The sequence below is a fragment of the Crotalus tigris genome, unplaced genomic scaffold (genome assembly GCF_016545835.1).
Source record: "Crotalus tigris isolate CLP2741 ecotype Arizona unplaced genomic scaffold, ASM1654583v1 scf7180000024447.884657, whole genome shotgun sequence".
In the NCBI taxonomy this organism is placed as follows: Eukaryota; Metazoa; Chordata; class Lepidosauria; order Squamata; family Viperidae; genus Crotalus; species Crotalus tigris.
This window is the reverse complement of record NW_024100616.1, coordinates 65,314-88,625: the sequence shown is the minus strand read 5'-3', so window position 1 is coordinate 88,625 and position 23,312 is coordinate 65,314. Positions and strand designations below refer to the sequence as shown.

General features: G+C 44.0%; 1 protein-coding gene and 1 long non-coding RNA gene across 3 annotated transcripts in view; one reads left to right on the top strand and one right to left on the bottom strand.

Annotated features, from left to right (window-relative positions):
- Positions 1-23,312, bottom strand: part of LOC120303015 (ralBP1-associated Eps domain-containing protein 2-like) — a 118,671-nt gene that overhangs the window by 32,183 nt on the left and 63,176 nt on the right. For both annotated transcript variants that reach the window (XR_005555312.1, XM_039332098.1), the window contains one exon: positions 20,190-20,267. Coding sequence is in view for 1 of the 2 variants with exons in the window: in XM_039332098.1 (XP_039188032.1) it covers positions 20,190-20,267 (78 nt within the window). In the remaining variant the exon portion in view is untranslated. The remainder of the gene's footprint in view (positions 1-20,189; positions 20,268-23,312) is intronic.
- LOC120303016 lies at positions 405-17,657 on the top strand. The gene is made up of 3 exons (XR_005555313.1): positions 405-1,524; positions 15,017-15,113; positions 17,594-17,657. It is a non-coding gene; the product is annotated as an uncharacterized LOC120303016 (long non-coding RNA).

Genomic DNA, 23,312 nt, shown 5'->3' with positions numbered 1-23,312 from the left:
CAAGCGGCAGAGATGGAGCAGGCCAACCACCGGCTGGGCCACCAGCTGGCCCAGCCCAAGGGAGGTAAGGCACCCGCCGAGCCCCACGCGCGCCAGCAACCCTCCCTGCGCCTGCCGGCCTCCTACCTCCCACCCCTGGCCCTCTTTTACTTACATTTTTAGTAGTTGCTCAGCAGGGAGGGGTGGAAACTTCCAGACAGCTCGCCTTCGCTGCAGACAACTTGCAGCACCGTTTGCAGAATGGGACTTTTGGCGGGCTCAGCAGGGCAGAGACAGCCTGGACAATTCCTATTGGCTTTTGAAAGCCAATAGAATTAGACTCTATTCAAGAGAGTCTATTCTATTGGCTTTCAAAAGCCAATAGAATAAAAGGGAGTAACACAGCTAAGGAAAAGGGGGAAAAATGGCGGACTGCGTTGTTTGGCGACCCCCGTGAAATGGTCGTTTGACCCCAAATGAAGTCGCGACCCACAGGTTGAGAACCGCTACTATATACAATTAATAACAATCTTATCGATAATCCAAGGTTTTATATTGATTCAGAAAAATCGTGACTTCCACTAATACTTTTAGGTCCACAAATCACTCTCAACTGGAAACTCAGGCCCAGCAGCTCTGACCCCAGTCCTCAGGATATATATTCTATGAAATTAATCTTTAAAAGCTCTAGTCTGAAAAAATATGATTAAAACATTTATATAACCACTTTTTTGTACCAAATGTAGGGCAGCTTATAACTTAGAGATATGACCACTTATATGTACAATAATATTAAAACCAAAGTAATTAACCTCCCCCAAATACTAAAATCAAAAGCCTGACACCACAACTACTGTAAATTTAGTTCCCTCTATTCCAGCACTTTGAAGGGGCGGAGCCAGATCTTGATTGATTTTCAGAAGGTTAAAAGGGTGAGATCCTTTCAGGAGAAAGGATTAATATGAATACCCTGTATTAATAAGTTCTGAATTATTGCTGAATTCTTCTTCATATCCTTACAGCTTTAACAGTTTTTCAAAAGTTTTTTTTTTTATTTCAGATGCATGCTTGTCTATAAAAGATAAATAAATCCTCAGTCCAGCTGAAAGACGGAGAGGTGGCCCAGCAACCCAATCTGGCAGCTGAGCAGAGGCGGTGAGGTGCAAACGGAAGCTCTTGAGTAGAGGTGAAACAGAACTAGGTGGCAGCAGACGAGCGGCTGAGAGCAGCACAGAAGACCCTGAGCAGCAGCTGTACAGAGTTAAGTGGCAGAGGAGCAGAATGCCCGGAGCAGTGACTGAAAGGAGCACAGCAGTGGCTGAGAGCAGCATGGCAGATCAACTGATCAGCAGCAGTGCAGAGCTAAGTATGACAGCAGGCTGGAGTGCCCATAGGAGTGGCTGAGAGAAGCGTGGCAGACCAGCAGTGGCTGAAAGCAGCGCAGCAGAACAGCTGAGCAGTAGCTAAGCACCCAGATCAACACATTGTACCTGAAAACCCCAGTAATGGCCAGGCAACTGAAGGGCAAGAAGGCAGGGAGGAAAAGTAAGTACATAATAAGTACTTAATACTTGTGGACAGAGAGGAAAGGGATAAACTTTCAAGGCAGGGTGTAGATGGTTAAGAGCTAAGCATCTCCTAGAAAAAAGCCTGAGATTTCCAACTTAAAGAAGTGTATAACACTTCATAAAGGGCCAAGAACTTTTGTAAATTTTTAAAATTTCTCAATTTTTAAAAATCTTTCTCTTTAGTTTTTTATATTTCTTTTTCCAATTTTCAATTTCTTTTTTCAATTAACCTTTTCAATTTTTTAAATCTTTTTTCAACTTTTATGTTTTTAAAATTTTAAATTTCATTTTCAATGTTTAAAACTTTTTCAATTTTAAATTCTTTTTTCAATTTTTTCAATTTTGCAATTTCTTTTTTCAACTAAACATTTGAAAAATCAGTTTACTTATTTTAATTCTTTATAATTTTAAAATTCTTAATGATCTAACAGAAAAAAAATAAAAACCACAGAAAAAGAGACAGACACTCAAAACAGGGAAGATAGTGACGAATTTTTGAAGACAGAATAAACGGTCAAGAACTTTTGTAAACTATTGTAAACTGACACTTCGCAACGGGAAAAATAAATTTTTAGAAATTTTTAATTTTTTAACAAAAAAAATCATAGACATAAAGACTCACATTATAGTAACTTGCAAGATATGTCATATGTTTGAGCTTATGACTACAGAAGACTTAAACTATATATTTATCAAATGTAAATCATATGAATTACTAGAAGAAAAAGTAAAGGGTCTAGAAGCAACTGTAGCCACTCTGAAACTCAATGAACAAAGTGAGAATCTCCAATCTAAACAAGACTACACCAAAATTAAACACAATAGGGAACAAACAGCTTCTAAAAAAATGACCCCATATATGAACAAAAAGAAGAAAACTGATATACCCAAATTGAACACAATATGGAATAAACACCTTCTCACAAAAATGACCCTATATATGAACCTAAAGAAAAAGACCGATGGAAACATGTCAGTTTTAGAAGAAAACAGCAACCAAGAACAAAGCTGGTCTAACCCACCCCAGTGAAGCCCCTCTGGATTGAACAATAGCTTTCTTAGCCTTCCTCTGGGAAAAAAAAATATGCAGACACCTATAAAAGAGCAGTCACCAATAGTTTTTAAAAAGGAGACATAATCCAGCATTCCTGTGACAGGAAGAATAGTGTAGTGGAGCTGTCTGAAAGTGTTTGCAGGAGCTTGGCCGGGAAGAGAAAGACTGGGACAGCTGCTGCCAGTTTTGGGCATGGCAAGTGTGGACTAGGGGGAAAGACAGAAAAAGGAAGGAAGGAAAAGGGAGGGGTGGTTGTCGTTGCAGTTCGCTGCTGCTGCTGCTGTTGCTGTGAAGATTGGGGGCTATCCAAACTGTGACTATTGCTGCTTGTACAAGTTTTAGACATTGTGGGGAGTTGCCCTGGGAGGGGAGCTGTTACTGCAGCACGCTGACTGCTTTTGTTCATGTTTCTACTGCTGCCTAGAGACGGGGTTTTTCCCCACCCCACTTGTTTCCAAACGGTTGCTAAGGAATCATTGACTATTGCTGCTATGACAGCCTGGGGCTGCTAGACACCATCACAGCATTGACTATTGGGGCTAGGAGCTGGTCATCTTTGTTCCTGGAACCTCCTTCTCGATGACAAGAGCCTGCCACCTCCTCACTTTGTGAGAGCCTCTGTTAGAAGAGACACTTTACTAACCCCTAGAGCAGGGCTTTTCAACCTTTTCACCTATTGTACCACTTTTAGGATATGGCAATATCAGAGTACCACCAGTCGCCTAGCAAGGTGTCAAAAACTTGATGACCAAAAAAAAAAAAAAAAAGGAAAAAAGTGATAAAGTACAAGTAGTCCTCGACTTACAACAGTTAGCTTAGTGACTGTTCAAAGTTACAATGGCACTGAAAAAGTGCCCCCCAAGCCACAGCTGAGCAAGACACCTGCCTGCCCACTTGGCAGCACTCTTCCTTCTGTCCAAGGTTTTCATTGTCGTGAGCAGTTCTGTTGAGGATTGGCAGTGGGGGTGGGGTGGGGGTGTTTGGTTTTTATTCCCCCCCATCTGCTGGGTAGTTGCAGCAGGTTTGGGTCACTTCACATGACTCTGGGACACTGTGGCTGTCATAAATATGAATCAGTTGCCAGGCATCTGAATGTAAATCACAAGACCTTGGAGATGCTGCAACATTCCAGCTGATCGGCGCTTCTTCTGGGCTCAGCAGAAGCACCAGGATCAATGCTGCTTTTCAGCTGATTGGTGCTTCGTCAGGGCTCAGCAGAAGCACCAGGATCAGCGCTGAGCTCCAGCTGGAGCCTGGCGCTAATCCTGGCATTTCCACTGAGCCCTGACAGCCCCAAAGAAGTGCCGATCAGCTGGAAAGTGGCACTGATCCTGGTGCTTCCGCTGAGCCCTGACAGCCCTGCAGCTCCAGCCATCTCTCACTCAGGGCTGTGCGGTGCGGTGCTGCTACTGGTTCAGCTCATTCCCCTCCCCCGCTACACTTTTCTAGGATGGTCGCGTACAACCTGCCAGGTGCCAATGTACCTGAAGGCAGGACAAGAAGCAATGGGTGGAAACTAACCAAAGAGAGAAGCAACCTATAACTAAGGAGAAACTTCCTGACAGTTAGACCAATTAACCAGTGGAACAACCTGCCTCCAGAAGCAGTGAATATGTGTCCAAAACTGGCGAGCCCGGGATAGGGGTTATTCCTCTATCCTGGTGCTTCTTGACCTCTCAGCAGCTTTCGATACCATTGACCATGGTATCCTTCTGCGTCGTCTTGGAGAGGTGGGGGTGGGCGGCACCGTATTGCGGTGGTTCTCCTCCTATCTCTCTGACAGGTCGCAGTCGGTGTTGGCGGGCGGACAGAGATTGACCCCTAGGCGCCTCGATTATGGGGTGCCTCAGGGCTCGGTCCTGTCCCCCCTCCTTTTTAACATTTACATGAAATCGCTGGGTGAGATCATTCGGCGACACAGGGTGAGGTATCATCAGTACGCGGATGATACCCAATTGTATATCTCCACCCCGTGTCCTTTCAGTGAAGCGGTCGACGTGATGTGCCGGTGCTGGAAGATGTGAGGGTCTGGATGGGGGTGAACAGGCATAGACTCAACCCTGACAAGACCGAGTGGCTCTGGGTCTTGCCTCCCAAAGGCCAACTGGATGGTCCATCTTTAGTCCTGGGGGGGGGGGGATTTACCTCCCTCAGTGCAGGCACGCAACTTGGGTGTCCTCCTGGACTCACAGATAAATTTGGAACAACATCTATCGGCTGTGGCCAGGGGGACCTTTGCACAGGTTCGCCTAGTGCACCAGTTGCGGCCTTATTTGGACCGGGAGGCTTTACTCACAGTCACTCATGCCCGTGTCACCTCAAGACTGGATTACTGTAATGCGCTCTACATGGGGCTACCCTTGAAGGGCGTTCGGAGGCTGCAGTTGGTTCAGAACGCAGCCACGAGAGCGATTGTGGGCGCGCCAAGGTACGCCCACGTGTCACCTATCCTCCGCGAGCTGCACTGGCTTCCTGTGGGTCTCCGGACGCAATTCAAGGTGTTGGTTATCACCTTCAAAGCCCTTCATGGCATAGGGCCAGGTTACCTACAGGACCGCATTCTGCCGCACAGCTCCCAGAGACCGGTGAGGTCCCATAGATTGGGCCTCCTTCAGGTCCCGTCAGCCAGACAATGTCAGCTGGCGGGCCCTTGGGGAAGGGCCTTTTCTGTGGTGGCTCCGACCTGATGGAATCAACTTCCCACCGAGGTTCGAACTACTCCCACCCTGCCGGCCTTTAAGAAAGCCGTTAAAACTCTCCTGTTCTGGCAGGCCTCGGGCTGATGTCCCTGGGGGGCCGGGATATGATCGGACTTGCGGTATGACTGTATTATTTTATTGTTTTATGATTGTTTTAACTTTGTACGCCGCCCTGAGTCCTTTGGGATTGGGCGGCATATAAATATTTGAAAATAAATAAATAAATAAATGGAAGACCAGGGAACCCAGTACAGTCGGGAACTGTGAAGGGCCCCAGTAAAGGAGCTAGCTGGGTGCCCGGTGATATCAGTCAGCCCGACAATAGAGGGTTCTCTTGGAAATCCTTATCAAAAATGGGAGTGATTGGAGTACCCCCTTCAATAAGGAATCCCCATCCTCTTGAATTGACAGAGGCCGAAGCCATGGCCCCCCCAGCAACAGGAGAACCAGGTGTGGGTTGGTGAACCAAACACTGTGTTTTCCAATATTGGGCTCCTCAGCAGCTGGTGGGCCCCTCTCCAGTGGTGTCAGTGCAGGTAGAAGGTATTTATACTAAGGCCCTTTTGGATTCAGGTGCGCAGGTGACGTTATTATATAGGGATTTTTATGATAAGTATTTGATGTATATGCCCATACAGGAGTTGGGTGATTTGAATATCTGTGGTATTGGGACTGAAAAATTTCCCTATGATGGATATTTATCTATACAGCTGATGTTTGGGCCTTCTGTTGCTGGGTATACGGAGACCTTTGATACTCTGGCTATTGTGTGCACTCGTTGCCCGGGAGTTAGTCAGGGTTCATTGACTGTGGGGACTAATGCCAGTTTAGTTAGGCGGTTACTCACCCCAGTCATTCCCTTAGGGAACAGACAATATGTCAGGGTTTGGTGCAGGAGCAGCAGATCCCTGCAGAGGGAGTGGGGCGATTATGGAAATTGGGTAGGAAAAAGAGGATAATACAACCAGGGGAAGTGGTGTGCTTGAGGGCTTCCATTAAGTTAGATTGGGAACAGCCTGGGCCATATCTCATTCTTGAACCCAAGGGGGCGGAATGGTGGAGTGGAATTAATTTCAGAGGTAATCTCCATGTGGGTTTTACAACAGGAAAAAGGACAGATCTCAATTGGGGTTTGGAATATCACGGGCCTCCCTGTGCGGCTGTGGGATCGGATGTTGTTGGGGCAGGTGAGCCCAGCTACTCCGATTGAGTCTCTGGATGGTAACAGAGAGACGGAGGGGGAGGTTTGATAGATCAGTTTTATCCCAAGAACACCCAGCTTTTCTTGAGTGGTGAGAGAGAGCGAGAGACCAGCTTTAGAAGTGGAGACATTTATTCTTGAGAGACGATTTTGTTGTGGGCTGTGCTAGGAGTGCCCAACATGAAATCTGACTGAGGGAGGATAAACCTTTTAGGGAGAGATCTCAGCGGATCTCCATAAGCGACCTAAATGATCTTAGGGAGCATCTAGCTCCCTAAGCTAGATGCTCCCTAAGTTGAAAAGGACTGGGGTCATTAGGGAATCCCGAAGTCCTTATGCTTCCCCCATAGTGGTGGTCCGGAAGAACGGGACTCTAAGAATGTATATAGATTACTGCACTCTTAAACGGAGGACCATCCCTGACCAACTCCTCGGATAGAGGATGCTTTGCAGTGTTTGTCAGGGGCGAAGTGGTTTAGTGTGCTGGATTTAAGAAGTGGTTACAATCAGATCACCATGCATCCAGAGGACAGGGAGAAAACCGCGTTCATCTGCCCACTCGGGTTTTATGAATTTAATTGAATGCTGCAGAGGCTATCAGGGGCTCCAGGAACTTTTCAAAGACTCATGGAACAGACAGCGGGGGACATGAACCTGATAGAGATGTTGGTCTATTTAGATGATATTATTGTTTTTGGTGAGACACTTGAGCAGCATGAGGAGTGTTTAGAGAAGGTATTGATAAGGCTCCAGGAGGAAGGGCTGAAATTGTTGTTAGAGAAATGCCAATTTTACCAGCCATTTGTCACTTATTTAGGTCATGTTGTCTCGGCCAAGGGGGTGGCAATGGACCCCGCTAAGCTTGAGGCAGTGGTTTCTTGGCCCAGGCCTCAGAGTGTAGCTGAATTGTGATCATTTCTGGGATTTTGTTCATACTATTGGAGGTTTGTGGAAGGGTTTGTGAAGATAGCTCACCCCCAAAGAATGGGGAAGTAGAGCATGCAGTGGATTGTTCGAATCCAACCCATAAAACCAGGGGACCCAGGAAGTCTCAGAAATCTATTCAGGCAGAATGGACTGAGCGCTGTGCTAGGCTTTTGATCAGTTGAAGTAGAGGCTTACGAGCACCCCAGTCCTAGCTTATGCCGACCCCAATCGACCGTACGAGTTACATGTGGATGCTAGTCGGGATGGCCTTGGGAGGGGTTATAGCAACGTTTGAAGCCCACTGCATATATCAGCAGGGGCTTAACCCACAGGGAAAAGAACTATCCCCAAAATTGGAATTTTTGACCCTCAAGTGGGCGGTTGTGGATAAATTGAAGCATTATTTGTATGGGGCAGAGTTTGAGGTTAAAACGGATAATAATCCACTTATGTATTTGCTCACAACCACTAAACTTGATGCCACGGGGCATCGATGGCTAGCTGCCCTTTCTGGATTCAGGTTCAGTTTGAGATATCGCCCGGGTGTGGGGAACATCAATACAGATGCTTTGTCAAGGAGGCCCCAGGATTCAGGGGCAGGCATTGGAGAGTGGGTACAATTGCCCCCTGATGGTATTCAACACTGTATTGAGGGATTGAGCATCGAGCTAGGGGAGCAATTGGGCCTGAATCGGTGGGGATTACCTCCGGGTACTAGGGGACAGCACCCATGATACTGCTGAGCCTAAAGTGCAGAGACCGAGGCGGGTGATATACCCGGTGAAGAGACTAACATATGATGCCCCAGGCCATAGCATAGAGAGAGAGTGACGTTCACTCCCTGGATTATATAGATGCCTAGCAGAAAGTTCCCTATGTTTTGGGGGACCAAAGAAACTGCTTAGGTGGGGCGAGTGTGTAGTGGGGCTGTCTGAAAATGTTTGCAGGAGCTTGGCCGGGAAGGGAGAGACTGGGACAGCTGCTGCCGGTTTTGGGCACAGTAGGCGTGGATGAGGGGGAAAGACAGAAAAAGGAAGGAAGGAAAGGGGAGGGGAGGGGTGGTTGTCATTGCAGTTTGCCAGGTAAAGGCAAAGAGGGGTTGGAGGTTTTAAGCTGATCCCTTCTTGTGGAGGAGGGGGAAGGAGAGAGTGAGAGAGAGTGAGGGGGTGGAATTTTACTGCTTTCTTGCCTCTGCTTGGATATCCCAAGCAGAGGCAAGAGAGAGTATATGGAGAAAGAAAGTGGCTGGGGCTGATAACATCAGATTTTAATAATAAAGGATAAGTGGGAGGGGTTTGATACTGACTGGACCGGAAACTGCAAGAAGCAACAGAAGAGGAGGAGAGACTGGTCGCTGCTGCTGTTGCTGTGAAGACTGGGGGGCTATCCGAACTGTGACTATTGCTGCTTGTACACGTTTTAGACATTGTGGGGAGCTGCCCTGCAGGGGCAAGCTGTTACTGCAGCACGCTGGCTGCTTTTGTTCATGTTTCTACTGCTGCCTGGAGCTGGGGTTTTTCCCCACTCTACTTGTTTCTAAACAGTTGCTGAGGAATCATTGACTATCGCTGTTATGACAGCCTGGGGCTGCTAGACACCACCACAGCATTGACTATTGGGGCTAGGGGCTGGTCATCTTTGTTCCTGGAAGCCCCTTCTCGACAAGAACCTGCCACTTCCTCACTTTGTGTGAGCCTCTGTTACAAGAGACACTTTACTAACCCCTAGAGAACACAGCTGCAGAGCTCGACGGAGGGGAACGGGGCTGGGAAGGCCTGGGTTTGGCGGCCTCTGAGGAGGTAACGCTGCAATAGTATCCCAGAATTCCCTAGGAAAAAAAGGTGAATATTGGTGGTAGGAGATTCAGTTGAAACTTTATGAATATGTTAATTACATATTGCCTAGACCTATGCAATTTCAGGTAAATACAAACTTTCTAAGCAGGCAGAAAGACAATTCAATTTTCTCAGGACTATATGGTGCAGCATCTTTTTTTAGAGGGTGTTTGAAAAAGCAGTCAGAAACAGCAAAGCATGAATTATGTAAGAGGTATTCATATTTCTGTTCATTAACTGAATATATTAAGTTTAGAGTGGCATAGTGGTGTAGAGGTGAAGATGCTCGCTTCTCACTGGGAAGGTTGAGAGTTCAATCCTAGGCAGTGACAGAAGTTTCACTATCTGGGCACAAAGAGAAAATATCTGGTGCGAACTCCTCATAGGCGTCAGGACGGGCATCTGGCCAGTAAATGCTCATCTCCATTCAATCACCCTGACTCCACTCTGATAAAAGGGATTACAGGGTCATAAAAAGAAAAAAAAATCTGAATATATTAACTTTAATATTTGACATTAGAGCAGCTTATGTAAATTATGGCCACATAACCCCATTAGTTATATTCACATTTCTATTTGGGTTGCTTAAGAATGGCACTTTGGTGTGCTGAACAACCTGCCTCCAAAGTGGTGAATGCTCCAATACTGGAAGTTTTTAAGAAGAGACTGGACAGCCATTTGTCCGAAATGGTATAGGGTTTTCTGCCTGAGTAGGGGTTGGAATAGATGACTACCAAGGTCCCTTCCAACATGGATCATCACACAGTCAGCCAGATGTTCAGACTGGATTTGGCATTTTGTCTACCTACCGAGTCCTTACCCAGGACCTGGGATAGGCAGATGTGGATGTTTCATCATTGTTCTTCAGATATTCTTCCAAAGCCATTTTTTCTTCTTCAACCATCTGATGTACTTGTAGCATTCCATGCCCACCTATCTGCCTTGGTAGATAAAGTCTGTCAATGTCACTGCGTGGATGAAGGGCATGATTCATTGTCATTATTTTTCTGGTCTTTCTATCCATTGCTTTTAGTTCTGGTTGAGTCCAGTCCACTATTCCAGCTGTGTACCTAATGACTGGAATTGCCCAGGTGTTGATTGCCTTTATGGTATTTCCTCCGTTGAGTTTGGACTTTAAGATCTTCTTCACTCTCTTGATGTATTCACCTCTAATCTTTTTCTTGATTTCAGTGTGCTTGATGTTGTCAGCTTGAAGGATACCCAAGTATTTGTAGTAATCTTCCTCATCCAGACTCTTAATGTTATTTTCGTGGGGCATCTTGATTCCTTCAGTTTTCACTACTTTTCCTTGTTTGATAATAAGTGTGGCACACTTGTCCAAGCCAAACTCCATTTCCATTATTTTTGTTTATTTTTTATCACTGTAGTTGCTATATAGAAATTGACCTATGTGAAATTACAGGTAGTCCTAGACTTAACAACAGTTCATTTAGTGACCATTCCAAGTTACAACAGCACTGAAAAAAGTGATTTATGACCATTTTTCACACTTACTACTATTGTAGCATCCCCATGGTCATGTGATTAAAATTCAGACACTTGGCAACTGACTCATATAACAGAATAACAGAGTTGTAAGGGACCTTGGAGGTCTTCTACTCCAACCCCCTGCTCAGGCAGGAAACCCTATACCATATCATACAAATGGTTGTCCAATCTCTTCTTAAAAACTTCCTGTGTTGCAGCATTCACAACATCTGGAGGCAGGTGTTTCCATTGATTAATTGTTCTAACAGGAAATTTCTCCTTAATTCTAGGTTGCTTCTCTCTTTAGTTAGTTTCCATTCCATTGCTTCCTGTCCTGCCCTCAGAACAAGAACTTGACTCTCTCTTCTCTGTGGCAGACCCTGAGATATTGGAACACTGCTATCATGTCACCCCTAGTCCTTCCCTTCATTAAACTAGACATACCCAATTCCAGCAATCGTTCCTTATATGTTTTAGCCTCCAGTCCCCTAATCATCTTTGTTGCTCTTCTCTGCATGCTTTCTAACTTTCAACATTTTTTTACATCGTGGTGACCAAAACTGGATGCAGTATTTCAAGTGTGGCCTTACCAAGGCAATATAAAGTGGTATTAACACTTCACGTGATCTTGATTCTATCCCCCTGTTAATGCAGCCTAAAACTGCGTTGGCTATTTTGGCAGCTGCAGCACACTGCTGGCTCATATTTAAGTGATTGTCCACTAGGACTCCGAGATCTCTCTCATGGTTACTACTATTGAGCCAGATACCACCTATACTATACCTGTGCATTTGTTTTTTCTTGCCTAAATGTAAAACCTTACTTTTTTAACCACTGAATTTCATTTTGTTAGATAGGGCCCAATGTTCAAGTCTGTCAAGATCCTTCTATATCTTAAGCCTATCTTCTGGAGTGTTGGCTATTCCTCCAGCTTGGTGTCATCTGCAAATTTAATGAGTTGCCCATCTATTCCCTCATCCAAATCATTGATGAAGATGAAGAGTACTGGGCCTAAAACAGAGCCTTTTGAAACCTTCTGACAAGCAAAGTCAATGGAAAATACAAAATCACTTAACAATGGTATTACCAACTTAACAACTGCAATGATTCAGTTATTCTGTGGCAAAAGAGGTTGTAAAATGGGAAAAAAACCTCACTTAACAGCTATCTCTCTTTGCAACAGAAATTTTGGGCTCAATTGTGGTCTTACATCAAGGATTACTTTTACAGAGCATTATGTATAGCTGTCAGGTCCACCAGGGTTTCTGGCATTCTTTGCATACTTTCACTTTTGTTGTAACTGGTGGGGAATTAGGGAGGGGGATTGTCTTTGGAGAAGAAACAGACTCCTTCCTAGCCAGTTCCCACCTACTCCCAAGGCCATCATGCCCTGAGAGTGATCTGTTATTTACCTAGCACCTCATATGAACTCTCTTTCCAGTGGCCTATGGACTGTGCTATAGAAATCCTCCTGAGGGCTAAGCTACCAAAACCAAAACTGTATTTGATGACCCCACAGGAGCTGGAGGAATTGTGGCTGTTTATGGACAAGAATCTTGCACTAACCAGTGTGACCGGGTGGCGGCCCCGGTTCTGTTCCGAGAAAAGAAAGATGGGACCCTTCATCTAGAGGGGTTAATGCAGTGTGTGTGAAGAATGCCTATCTCTTAACCCTAATGGAGGACATATTAGCCCACTTGGCTAAGGACAGAATATTTACTAATCTGGACTTGCGGAAGGCTTACTACCATTTGAGAATCAGGGATGGGGATCAATAGAAAACTACTTCCAATTGCCCACTGGCTTGTTTCCAGTTCAAGGCACTCCTTTTTGGGCTGCAGGAAACCTCTGCTATGTTCATGCAATTAATCAATGAAGTTCCGCATGAGCACTTGTATAAGGGGGTACTTGCATAACATTTTGATTTATACTGAAACAAAAGTGGAGTATGTGAAGCTAGTAAGGGCAGTCCTGTACAAACTACAAGCTGCCAAATTGTACACCAAACTCTCTAAATGCAAATTTCACAATAGAATACCTGGGCTATCGCATCCCACATGGGATTATTGAGATGGACCTTCAGAAGGTCAAAACGGTGTTGAAGTGGGCTCTGTCCCGAACTAGGAAGCAACTGCAAAGTTTCCTGGTCTTTGCTAACTTTTATCGACAATTCATTCCATTCTTTGCCCAAACACCCCTCCCCATTATGAACCTGTTAAAGACCAAAGGGAGGGGGGAAACAAGCCTAAACTCAGTCAACCTCTAAAATGGACAATGAAAGCACAAACAACTGTTTGTAGCTGAACCTGTTCTAAAGGACTCCAACCCGAGGGCTCCATTTGTCATTCAAGCAGATGCTAGAGACATAGCTGTAGGGGCTTCCTGTTACAGAAGAATGAGAGTGGCCAGCTGCAACCATGCCCATACACCTCTAGGAAACTATCAGAGACTGAGCAAAGGTGGGCTGTGTGGGAGAAGGAGGTGTACGTAGTATGCTGGGCGTTCTTGACTTTGAGGCACTTCCTAGAAAGAAGTAAAATACCTTTCGAAGTTTGGATCAATCAAAAAAATCTGGAGGCATTAAAAATCCCATGGAATAATCTCCAAAGCAAGTGTGATGAGTGCAACATGTTAACCACTTCGACTTCATGTTTTATTACCTCCTGGGGAAAAAAATTTCCTAGCTGATGCACTATTGCGTATGCCCCAATACAACTGCCCAAAAGCCGATAGTCAAACCAGTACTCCTGTCCCACCAGTTAACCAGCCAAGTGACTACACGAGGAAAGTGAAGGGAAGGCCGCCAATAGACAATGGAGTGGCTGCAGCCCTTAAGGCCATGCTCAAAGAAGACCAGTGATTTCAAAGTCATGCAAATGTCTGCTCGATCCAAGATGGGCTAGCTTGGATAGGGGGTAAGCTTTATGTACCAGAAGCCCAAAGATTGATGGTTTTTGAGAAAAGCCACAATTCTAAAGTGGTGGGACATTTTGGTTTTGAAAAAAGGTTACACCTGATTAAGAAGACAATTTTGGTGGCCATCCCTCAAAAAGGACATTGAAAGCTATGTGGCAAGCTGCCCTGTCTGTATGTCAGTCAAACAAAGACAAGGGGAAACCCTGGGACTCTTTCAGATCATAGCCCAGCTGTCAGTATCACGGAGACAGATCTCCATGGATTCCATTGTAGAACTCCTCGAAAGCTTGAGAAACACCATTATATGGGTTGTGATTTGTTTTCTAAACAAGTACACTTTGTTCCGTGTCCAAAAATCCCATTGGCACAGGGATTAGCCAAATTATTTTTACTCTGTATTTACTGATTACATGGGGCACCTCAGTGCATCATTTTGGACAGAAGGGTGCAATTTACTTCCACATTTTGGTGGGCCTTCCTTAACTTGGGACTGATCAGGGGCTCAGTTCCAGTCATCATCCCCAAACAAATGGGGGGTGTGAATGAACGAACTCACTATTGGAACAATACCTCAGATTCTTTATTCATCATCAACAAGATGATTGGATTGTCTTGTTGCCTTTTGCAGAAGTGGCTTACAACAATTCTGTACATAGTAGCACAGGATCCACCCCTTTCAGGGTGGTCTTGGGTCAAGACTTTACTACTATGGCTGAACTGTCCCTGAATGATCCTCTGGTGGCGTTGTTAAAAGAATGGGTTTCCCAATTATGAAATACATGGCCTGTTGTGCAAAAAACTCTTGAAGATGCCTGGGCTTACAAAGCTCAAGCCGACAAGAAAAGCACAGAACCCAAACCATTCAAAATTGGTGATCGTGTCTACCTCTCCAAATATTACCTATAGTCTTTGCAACCATTGAAAAAGCTAGGATCCAAGTTCATGGGGGCCTTTCCCATCAAATGTATCATAAACTCTGTGACTGTGGAGTTAGAATTGCCAAAATCACTGCATAGGGTCCATACTGCATTCCACTGTAGTCTATTAAAACCTGAGGCTGTTTCTCCCCTTAGACCAAGCCTTCCACCACCTCCTGAGCCAATAATGGTCGAGGGGGAGCAACATTTTGATATTCGTGAAATTTTAGATTCCCACAGGCATAGGGGAGAACTCCAATACTTGGTTACGTAAAAGGATTTCTCCAAAACTCAAAATGAGTGGGTGAATCACTATCACATTAAAGCTTCCAGACTTGTAAAATATTTTCATAACCAATACCCTAATAACCTAAATGAGTTTTCCATTAATCTCATTTTCTCTTTCTCTATTTATTATGTTTTCTTTTGCAGGACTAACGTTGTTCTTTCAGGGCACAGCATGTCAGGTCCACTATGCTGGTGTCCTGTCATTCTGTTGGAGAGGAAGGAGGAAGGTTTCTGGCATTCTGTAAGTAACTGCCTCAATCAGTTCTCCCCAAAAAGCAGAACTCTTGAAACTGCATCATTTCAAAAGGAACTTTTATTGGGAGATGTTGATAGCAGGAATAGAAGGCAGGGTTTGAGGGTTTCTCACGTGAATCAGTAAGTCAAGAGTCAATGGTAACCCCACCCCAACCGTCCATCTGGATGGTTCAAACAGGCCAATCCGCGGGTGTGAAGGCGCCGTGGGAACAGAGTGAAAAAGCACTGCTTCCAAGGCTGTTAAGTCTCTGCACCACTTCTTCCACACCCGGAGATAAGGCAGATGGCCAGAGGCATATTCCATTCTCACCAAAGAGGACAGAGCAAGGAACAAAGTAAAGGAAACACACATTAGCAACCCCAGGCTTCCCCCTCCCACCCAGGAGAATGGCAGAACCCGAAAGAACAAGAAACCCCATGCCCATAGAAAGATAGGGTTCTAACACATTCTTTGCATGCTTTCACTTTTGCTGTAATCACATGGGAATTAGGAAGAGGGATTGTTTTCAGAGAAGAAACAGACTCCTTCCCAGCCAGTTCCCGTCTGCTTCCAAGGCCATCGTGCCCTGAGAATGATCTGTTATCTACCCAGCACCTCAGCATTCTCATAACATTCCTACAACATCACATTGGCTGCTGGTGGATTGGTTAGGGGGATTGGGTTTGTGGAAAACAAAATAATTGTTTGGCGCTTTGTGTGGAAACTGACTTCTCTGCAACCACTATCTCTCAATATGTGATGACTCAGGGCCCCGAACGGAGGAAAAGCAATTAGCTGGTCAAAACAATTGTCTTTGTAAGCACTGCCAACGTTCACTCAACAGCCCCCACATATGCTGGCACAAGTTCAATAAAATAGGGAAATTTACACGATTCTTTAAAGAATAACAGATAACAAGCAAACGTATAATCCTTTCAACTCCCAGCTTGCCTGTGAACTGCAAGCTGCAAACCACAGACAGCAAGGAAAAATAAGCAGGAAGCAAATTTGGTCCAAAATACAAAGTGTCCAGGTACAAGAGCACACTATCACAAGAGTTCATGTTTGTTCCCGGCAAATGCTCCACCCCACAGCATCTCCTTAAATCCTACTCCCCAGGTGTGCCTTGTGAAGTGGGGCGTGACACTCTCCTCCCGAGCAAGTGAGCCTGTCTCCATTGTTCCCTCCTCCTCTCTGCTCTCCTTGCTCTGGGATCTGGTGGGGAGGGGCCTTGCTCCTCACCTGAGCTCTGCCTTCCCTGTTCCAAACTTGAAGGGCCCTGGCCTGCTTCAGCCTGCTCCTCCCCACAGTCCTCCGAAGCCACAAACACCCCCTCCTGGGCCTCAACAGGGAACTCCTCAGAGTCAGGCTTGGATGGAGGCATGACATAATAAAAGTGCTTTTGGTTAAACCTCAATGGAGTCAAGAGTTTTACTTTCCTGAAGGACCAGCTGGAGCAGGTACTTACAATAGCACAGACATGTCAAACACAAGGCCCAGGGGCCGGATGCGGCCCACAAAGTGGTTTCATGTGGTCCACGAAGCCATCCTGGAAACAGTGAGGGAATGGCCCCCACTGCCTTGGCCCTGGCCCAGGCTGGCCAGGAGCCAATGTACAATTTTGTGGTGGCCATATATGCTGAAACACATTCAGTCTTAGCTCCACAAGGCCATCTGGAAATAGCGAGGAACCAGCCTCTGCTGCATTGGCCTCACCCCCTGCTGCATGCTGGGGAGGTGTCACCATGTGTGAGGAATGAAGAAATGCACCATCGCCTAGCCAGCAAATGGCCATCGCCAACCTCACATATCTGGCTTGATGGGCTCTGGGGGAGGGATTTCAGCAGGCAGCAGGGCGCTCTCCTCACAGCGTTGAGAGACTGAGCCAGGCGGCACAAATCCAAAAAGAAATGCGAGGCTGCCCAGCTCCCAGCCTGCCTGGTTTCAGTAGGCAGTGGGGTGCTCTCCTCACAGCACCAAGAGCTAAGCCAGGTGGCGCGAATCTGATAAGTGCAATGCTGCCTAGCCTCCAGCCTGCCCAGTTTCAGCAGGCAGCAAGGTGCAAAGCTGGTGAGCTTCGCACCACCTGGCTCAACCTCTTGACGCTGTGAGGAGAGCGCCTCACTGCCTGCTGAAACCAGGGAGGCTGTGGGCTGGGCGGCATCGTGCTTCTTTTTGGATTTGTGCCGCCCAGTTCAGCCTCTTGGCACTATGAGGAAAATGCCCCGCTGCCTGCCGAAACCGGGCAGGCTGGCGGCTGGGCAGCATTGCGCAGGTAACATTGACTCTCATGCTGCTCATGGCATTCCCTCCCCCACAGCTCACCAAAACAGATATGTGAAGTAGGTGAGGGTCATGTGCTGGCCACCTCCAGGCGATGGTGCATTTCTTCATTCCTCACAAAGGGTGACACCTCCCCAGCTGTGTTTCTTGCCTGTTTTTCTTCCTCCCTCATCTCAAATATTTTCCCACCACTCTGTACTTAGGAAGGAAGAAAGAAAAGAAGGAAAGAAGGAAAGAAGGAGAGGGAGAGTCTGAGGGAAGACCTGCCTTAGTCCTGCCCTGCTGCCCTTTCATCATCCCCTTGCCCCCTCCTCCAGGCCTATCCTGGGGGGTCTCCCATCCTATTGCTAAGGAAGCTTTGGATACAAAGCCAGGTCTCCTCCCATGGAGAGGGAATGGGCCTCCCTCTGACTTTGCCCTCGTACCCATGAAAAGCAACCTGGTTAAGGAGAGCAAGCACAGCAGCAGCAGCCTTGAGGAGGAGGTAAGTGCGGCTGGGTGCCCCCCTTGGGGAAGTGGGGCTGGGCTTGGTGCTGCGGGTGCTCGAGGGCCAGGCTGGGCATTTGACCTCTGCTGTCCAGGGCTCCCGGCAGCCCGCACCACCATCCATCCCCCCCCCCCGCATGGCCTGAGAGGAACAGTGAGGCTCCTCCAGTGGACCATGCCTTGGCACTTGCCCTGGTCCCACTCCCTTCTGCCAGAGTCCCTCAGATCTATCCCACTGCTACCCAGGCCCCCACATGCACCCTTGACGTGAATGATATAGAGCTGGCCATGCCCATCCAGTAGGCCACACGCACTCCATCCACACCCACACAGTAGGCCGCACCCACCCTGGCCACACCCACCCAGCCCCCCAAGGGTAACCACAATGCTGATGCGGCCCTCAATGAAATTGAGTTTGATACCCCTGCAATAGCAGGTCTCTATGTAAGCAATGCCCAAATACATGGGGTTAGAGAGGAGGCACCAGTTCTGGAAGTGTTCATAATTTTGCCTACTGCTGTTAGCATATGCTCCTCATTGGAAAGCCACAGAAACAAGAGACTATCTGCCCAAAGCACAAAGAAAGGAGGTCTACCTTAATGTGGTATTGAAAACCTTGATATTAAATCATATTATAAATAAAAAGAAATGTTCTATCTTTCTGTCGGCCTAGATTGCCATCTGGCTTTCTAAACACGGTTGTTCCTGTGAGGGTTTTAAAAATTACTGAGATTAATCAAGCTTTAGAACCAAGTTATATTATTTCCCACCCATCTTCCTGAAGTATATCACATATATTTTAGTAAGCCAGTCAGACAAAAAATTTGAACATGTGCAAAACTGTTCAGTCCTTTTCTAGAATGCTATATATAATATCCTAGTGCTTCTCAATAACCTATGCGTAAAAACAGTCTTAAAATAATGCAGCTATCTGGCCATGACAATATAGAGTGATAATTCTATGAAACCAGTTACAAAAAATCAAAAAAGCTAAAGAACGCGCAATGCCAAAATCCTCTTTCCCTTTGAATCATTTCCATCATTCCTTTATTCTGAAAACTGGTTTTTTTCACTTGTATTTGGTATGCTCTTTTCGGCCAAGAACCCCATTAAGTAATATAACCCATATGTGTATAACAATTCCAGTTCTGTACAAAGCTGATTTATAAGTTCCAACTAGTACGTATAACATTTTGATTGCTTTAATACCTAGAGACATACAAGATGAGTGGATGGCTTTTAGCTTTGGCCAAAATACCAATTTTTGGTGAGTTTTTAAAAATTAAGTTATGCTTCATTCGATAGTATTATTTTCTCCAGCTGCAGCAATGATGATAATGACAGTATGATGTAGAGAAAATTAAAAGTTGTCCTTTAACAGACAAAATAAAAAAACTTTACCACCGTAGCTCAATGTTTATTCAAATCCTTGTGAAACCTTTTAGGGACTCTTTACAAAGTTACACTGCATTCTCATGGGTATACAATAAGCTCTCTCTATAGTTTGAGGAATAAACTATATCATGCAAAACTTGATATATTTAGAAACAATTTTAACAATTTCTCTTTAAGATTAAGCTTAGTCTAGCTGCTCAAGAGTGCAAAAGAATAGGATACACAAGCATATTCTGTCTGATTTTTTAATTGGGTTTGTATATCAGTTCCAATATTTTTGAACTTCAAGAATAGTAAAACCTGAAAAAAAAATTGTTCTTGACCAGTAATATATAGTTTTCAGACATCTCTGTGTATAAGGCTGCTGAAAAAAAAAAAGACAACAAAACTCTTTTCTTGCATATCCTCATGAATGCACTATGGGATTTTTTTACAAATTAGGTGTAACAGAGACTTCTCTATTACTTATACAATCCATGGTTAGAAGCATAACTTACAAGGAAGAATCAACATAACTAAATAAAATTAGGTTGCTATCCTCAATTAAAAATACCTGCTTTTTCACCTATTAAAATAACAATTCTTACTGTGTGTGTGTGTGTGTGTGTGTGTGTGTGTGTGTGTGTGTGTGTGCGTGTGTGTGTGTAGCCAGTTTGGTTTAATGGTTAAGATACCAGACTAGACACAAGGAGATTGTGAGTTCTAGTCCCACTTTAGGCAGGAAAGCCGGCTCAGTGACTTTGGGTCAGTCATTCTCTCAGCCCAACCTACCTCAAGGGATAGTTGTTGTGGGGAAAATAAGAGAAGGGAGGAGTATGTTCATCACCTTGAGTTATTTATAAAAATAATAAAAATGGGATATAAACTATGAAGAATAAAAAAGCATGTTGATTCTATATTTATAGTTTAAAAATCTACCTGTTCCTGAAGACTGAAGTTCATATAGCTTGATTTGGGTTGAGTGCTTGGCTCAGTACTTATAACAGGAAGAGAAATCTGCAGAACACAATCAGAATCAATCTTTTTATGTAACATGATCAGAAGAAGCAATAGTTAGATAAATAAATATGAGGCTGAAGTTTTAACTTGAATTTTAAACTTGCAGAATATTTTAGAATAGTTTTCTAAATTTCTACTTTTCAGTGAAGTAGGAATTCAAAAGAAAAATGAATAAATATAATAAATATTTAAACAGGAAACCAAACTTTGGTTTAAAAAGAAGCAAATTTTGTTATGTGGACCAGAATATGAATTCCATTGACCCTGGAAAATGATAGACAGAAGTCAAGGAATGTGAGAAAACATAAGATATAGAAGAAAAATTGTCACCAAATGGCAACTTGTGGAAATACTTCCTGAATAACTAACATAAAATTAACAAGATCAATACTGTTCTTAGTATTTCCATACTGATCAACCTCTTTTTTGTTGTTAGTCTTTTTAGTATTTATTTAAACAAAAATATAGCTGCAAACTTACAATTAGGATTTTTAATTTACCCAAATTTACAAGTGAAAGTATTGTTTGTCTACTGGATTCTACATAACTACAGGTAGTCCTCAACATGACCACAACTGAGCCCAAAATTTCTCTTGTTAAGTGAGACATTTGCTAAATGAGTTTTGCCCCATTTTAAGATCTTTCTTGCTTCAGTTGTTAAGTGAATCATTGTAGTTGATAAATTAATAAGTCAGTTGTTAAGTTAATCTTGCTTCCCCACTGATTTTGCTTGTCAGAAGGTCGCAAAAGATGATCACATGATCTTGGGACACAGCAATGGTCATGAATATGAGCCAGTTGCTAAGCATTTGAATTTGATCACATGACCATGGGATGCTGCAAAGGTCATAACTGTGAAAAACAGTCATAAATCACTTTTTTCAGTGTTGTTCTAACATTGAATGGTCACTAAATGTTGTAAGCTGAGGACTACCTGTATTCCGGAATGCCCAATATTTTTGGCTGATAGAAATAATGGATGTTTGAAGAGTTTGATGTGAACTGAAGGGCTGCTGAGGAAGTCTTTTGCTTACCCAGTTAGAAAAAAATCTAGTGGTGGTGTTACCATTCTTAAAACAAAAGAAATCAGTGTGATCCAGATATTGGTCAGTAGCCCTCAATCATATTATTATTTCAAAAATAAAGTAAATTCTAGTGTTCTGCATAAATTAGACACATACTTTTAAAAGATTATTTCCAATAACAAAACAATCTTGAGAAGGGCCTTTAATGGGTACTATGTGAACCCTTCAATTCTTCAGAATTTATTAAGCCTAACATTGTTCTGAGTTTTTTGGTTCTTTGCTATTTTCCACTTATAATCTACTTTTTCCTCTCAGGTTTATTTTTAGGCTACAATAACTAAGTTTTGCAAACAATGACTGAACTTGTTCTGATAGGCTGAAATAGTAGTAGTCTGAAAATATTGCGTGTCATAAAAGGCATCACAATCAAGTGAAATTTATGCATCCTTATAGATTCTACTATTTTTGTTGGTTTTTTATTTTTTGTCTATCAGTTTTTATTCCTGACAAGCAACTGGACAAGTTCTATACAGTTTTCCTGGCAGGAAGTAGTTTGCAATGAAAGTGAATGGCCCTTAGTTGGCTTTGTGATTAAGACAGGACTAGAACTTACTGTTTCCTGGTTTTTTGCTTGGTGCTTTACTATAGTATTTTTATACTATTATATATAAATTAATATATAATATAAATTATATATATAAATATATAATATTTATATATATAAATTTATATATATAAATTAACCCCTTTATGGATTACTGCCTTGTCGTGGCGAAGGGGCTTGCGTAACTCAATGAAGCTATAAGCTATGCCGTGCAGGGCCACCCAAGATGGACAGGTTATAGCAGAGAGTTCTGACAAAATGTGATCCACTGGAGAAGGAAATGGCAAACCACTCCAGTATCTTTGCCATGAAAACCCCATGGACAGTACTAAAAGGCAAAAAAGATATGACGCTGGAAGATGAGCCCCTCAGGTCGGAAGGTGTCCAATATGCTACTGGGGAAGAGCAGAGGGCTAGTACTAGTAGCGCCAGAAAGAATGAAGCGACTGGGCCAAAGCCGAAAGGACGCTCAGCTGTGGATATATCTGGTGGTGAAAGGAAAGTCCGATGCTGTAAAGATTTTTTCTCCATAGGAACCTGGAATGTAAGATCCATGAATCAAGGCAAGCTAGACGTAGTCAAAAAAGAGATGACAAGACTGAACATCGACATCTTAGGAATCAGCGAACTAAAATGGACAGGAATGGGTGAATTTAACTCAGATGACCATCAGGTATACTACTGTGGGCAAGAATCCCTCAGAAGAAATGGAGTAGCCTTCATAGTCAATAAAAGAATAGGAAAAGCAATACTGGGATACAATCCCCAAAATGACAGAATGATCTCAATTCGAATCCAAGGCAAACCATTCAATATCACAATAGTCCAAATCTATGCCCCAACCACTGGTGCTGAAGAGGATGAAATTGACCAGTTTTATGAAGCCCTACAGCACCTTATAGAATTAACACCAAAAAATGATGTCCTTATCATCATGGGGGATTGGAATGCTAAGGTAGGAAGCCAAAAGATAACCGGAATAACAGGCAAGTTTGGCCTTGGAGTACAAAATGAAGCAGGGCACAGGCTAATAGAATTTTGTCAAGAGAATACGATGGTCATAACAAACACTCTTTTCCAACAACCCAAGAGACGGCTCTACACATGGACATCACCAGACGGTCAACATAGAAATCAGATTGACTATGTGCTCTGCAGCCAAAGATGGAGAAGCTCTATACAGTCAGTAAAAACAAGACCAGGAGCTGACTGTGGCTCAGATCATGAGCTTCTCATTGCAAAATTTAGGCTTAAATTGAAAAAAGTAGGGAAAAGCACTAGGCCACTCAGGTATGAACTAAATCATATTCCTGATGAATATACAGTAGAGGTGACAAATAGATTTAAGGAATTAGATCTGATAGACAGAGTGCCTGAAGAACTATGGATGGAAGTTCGCAACATTGTACAAGA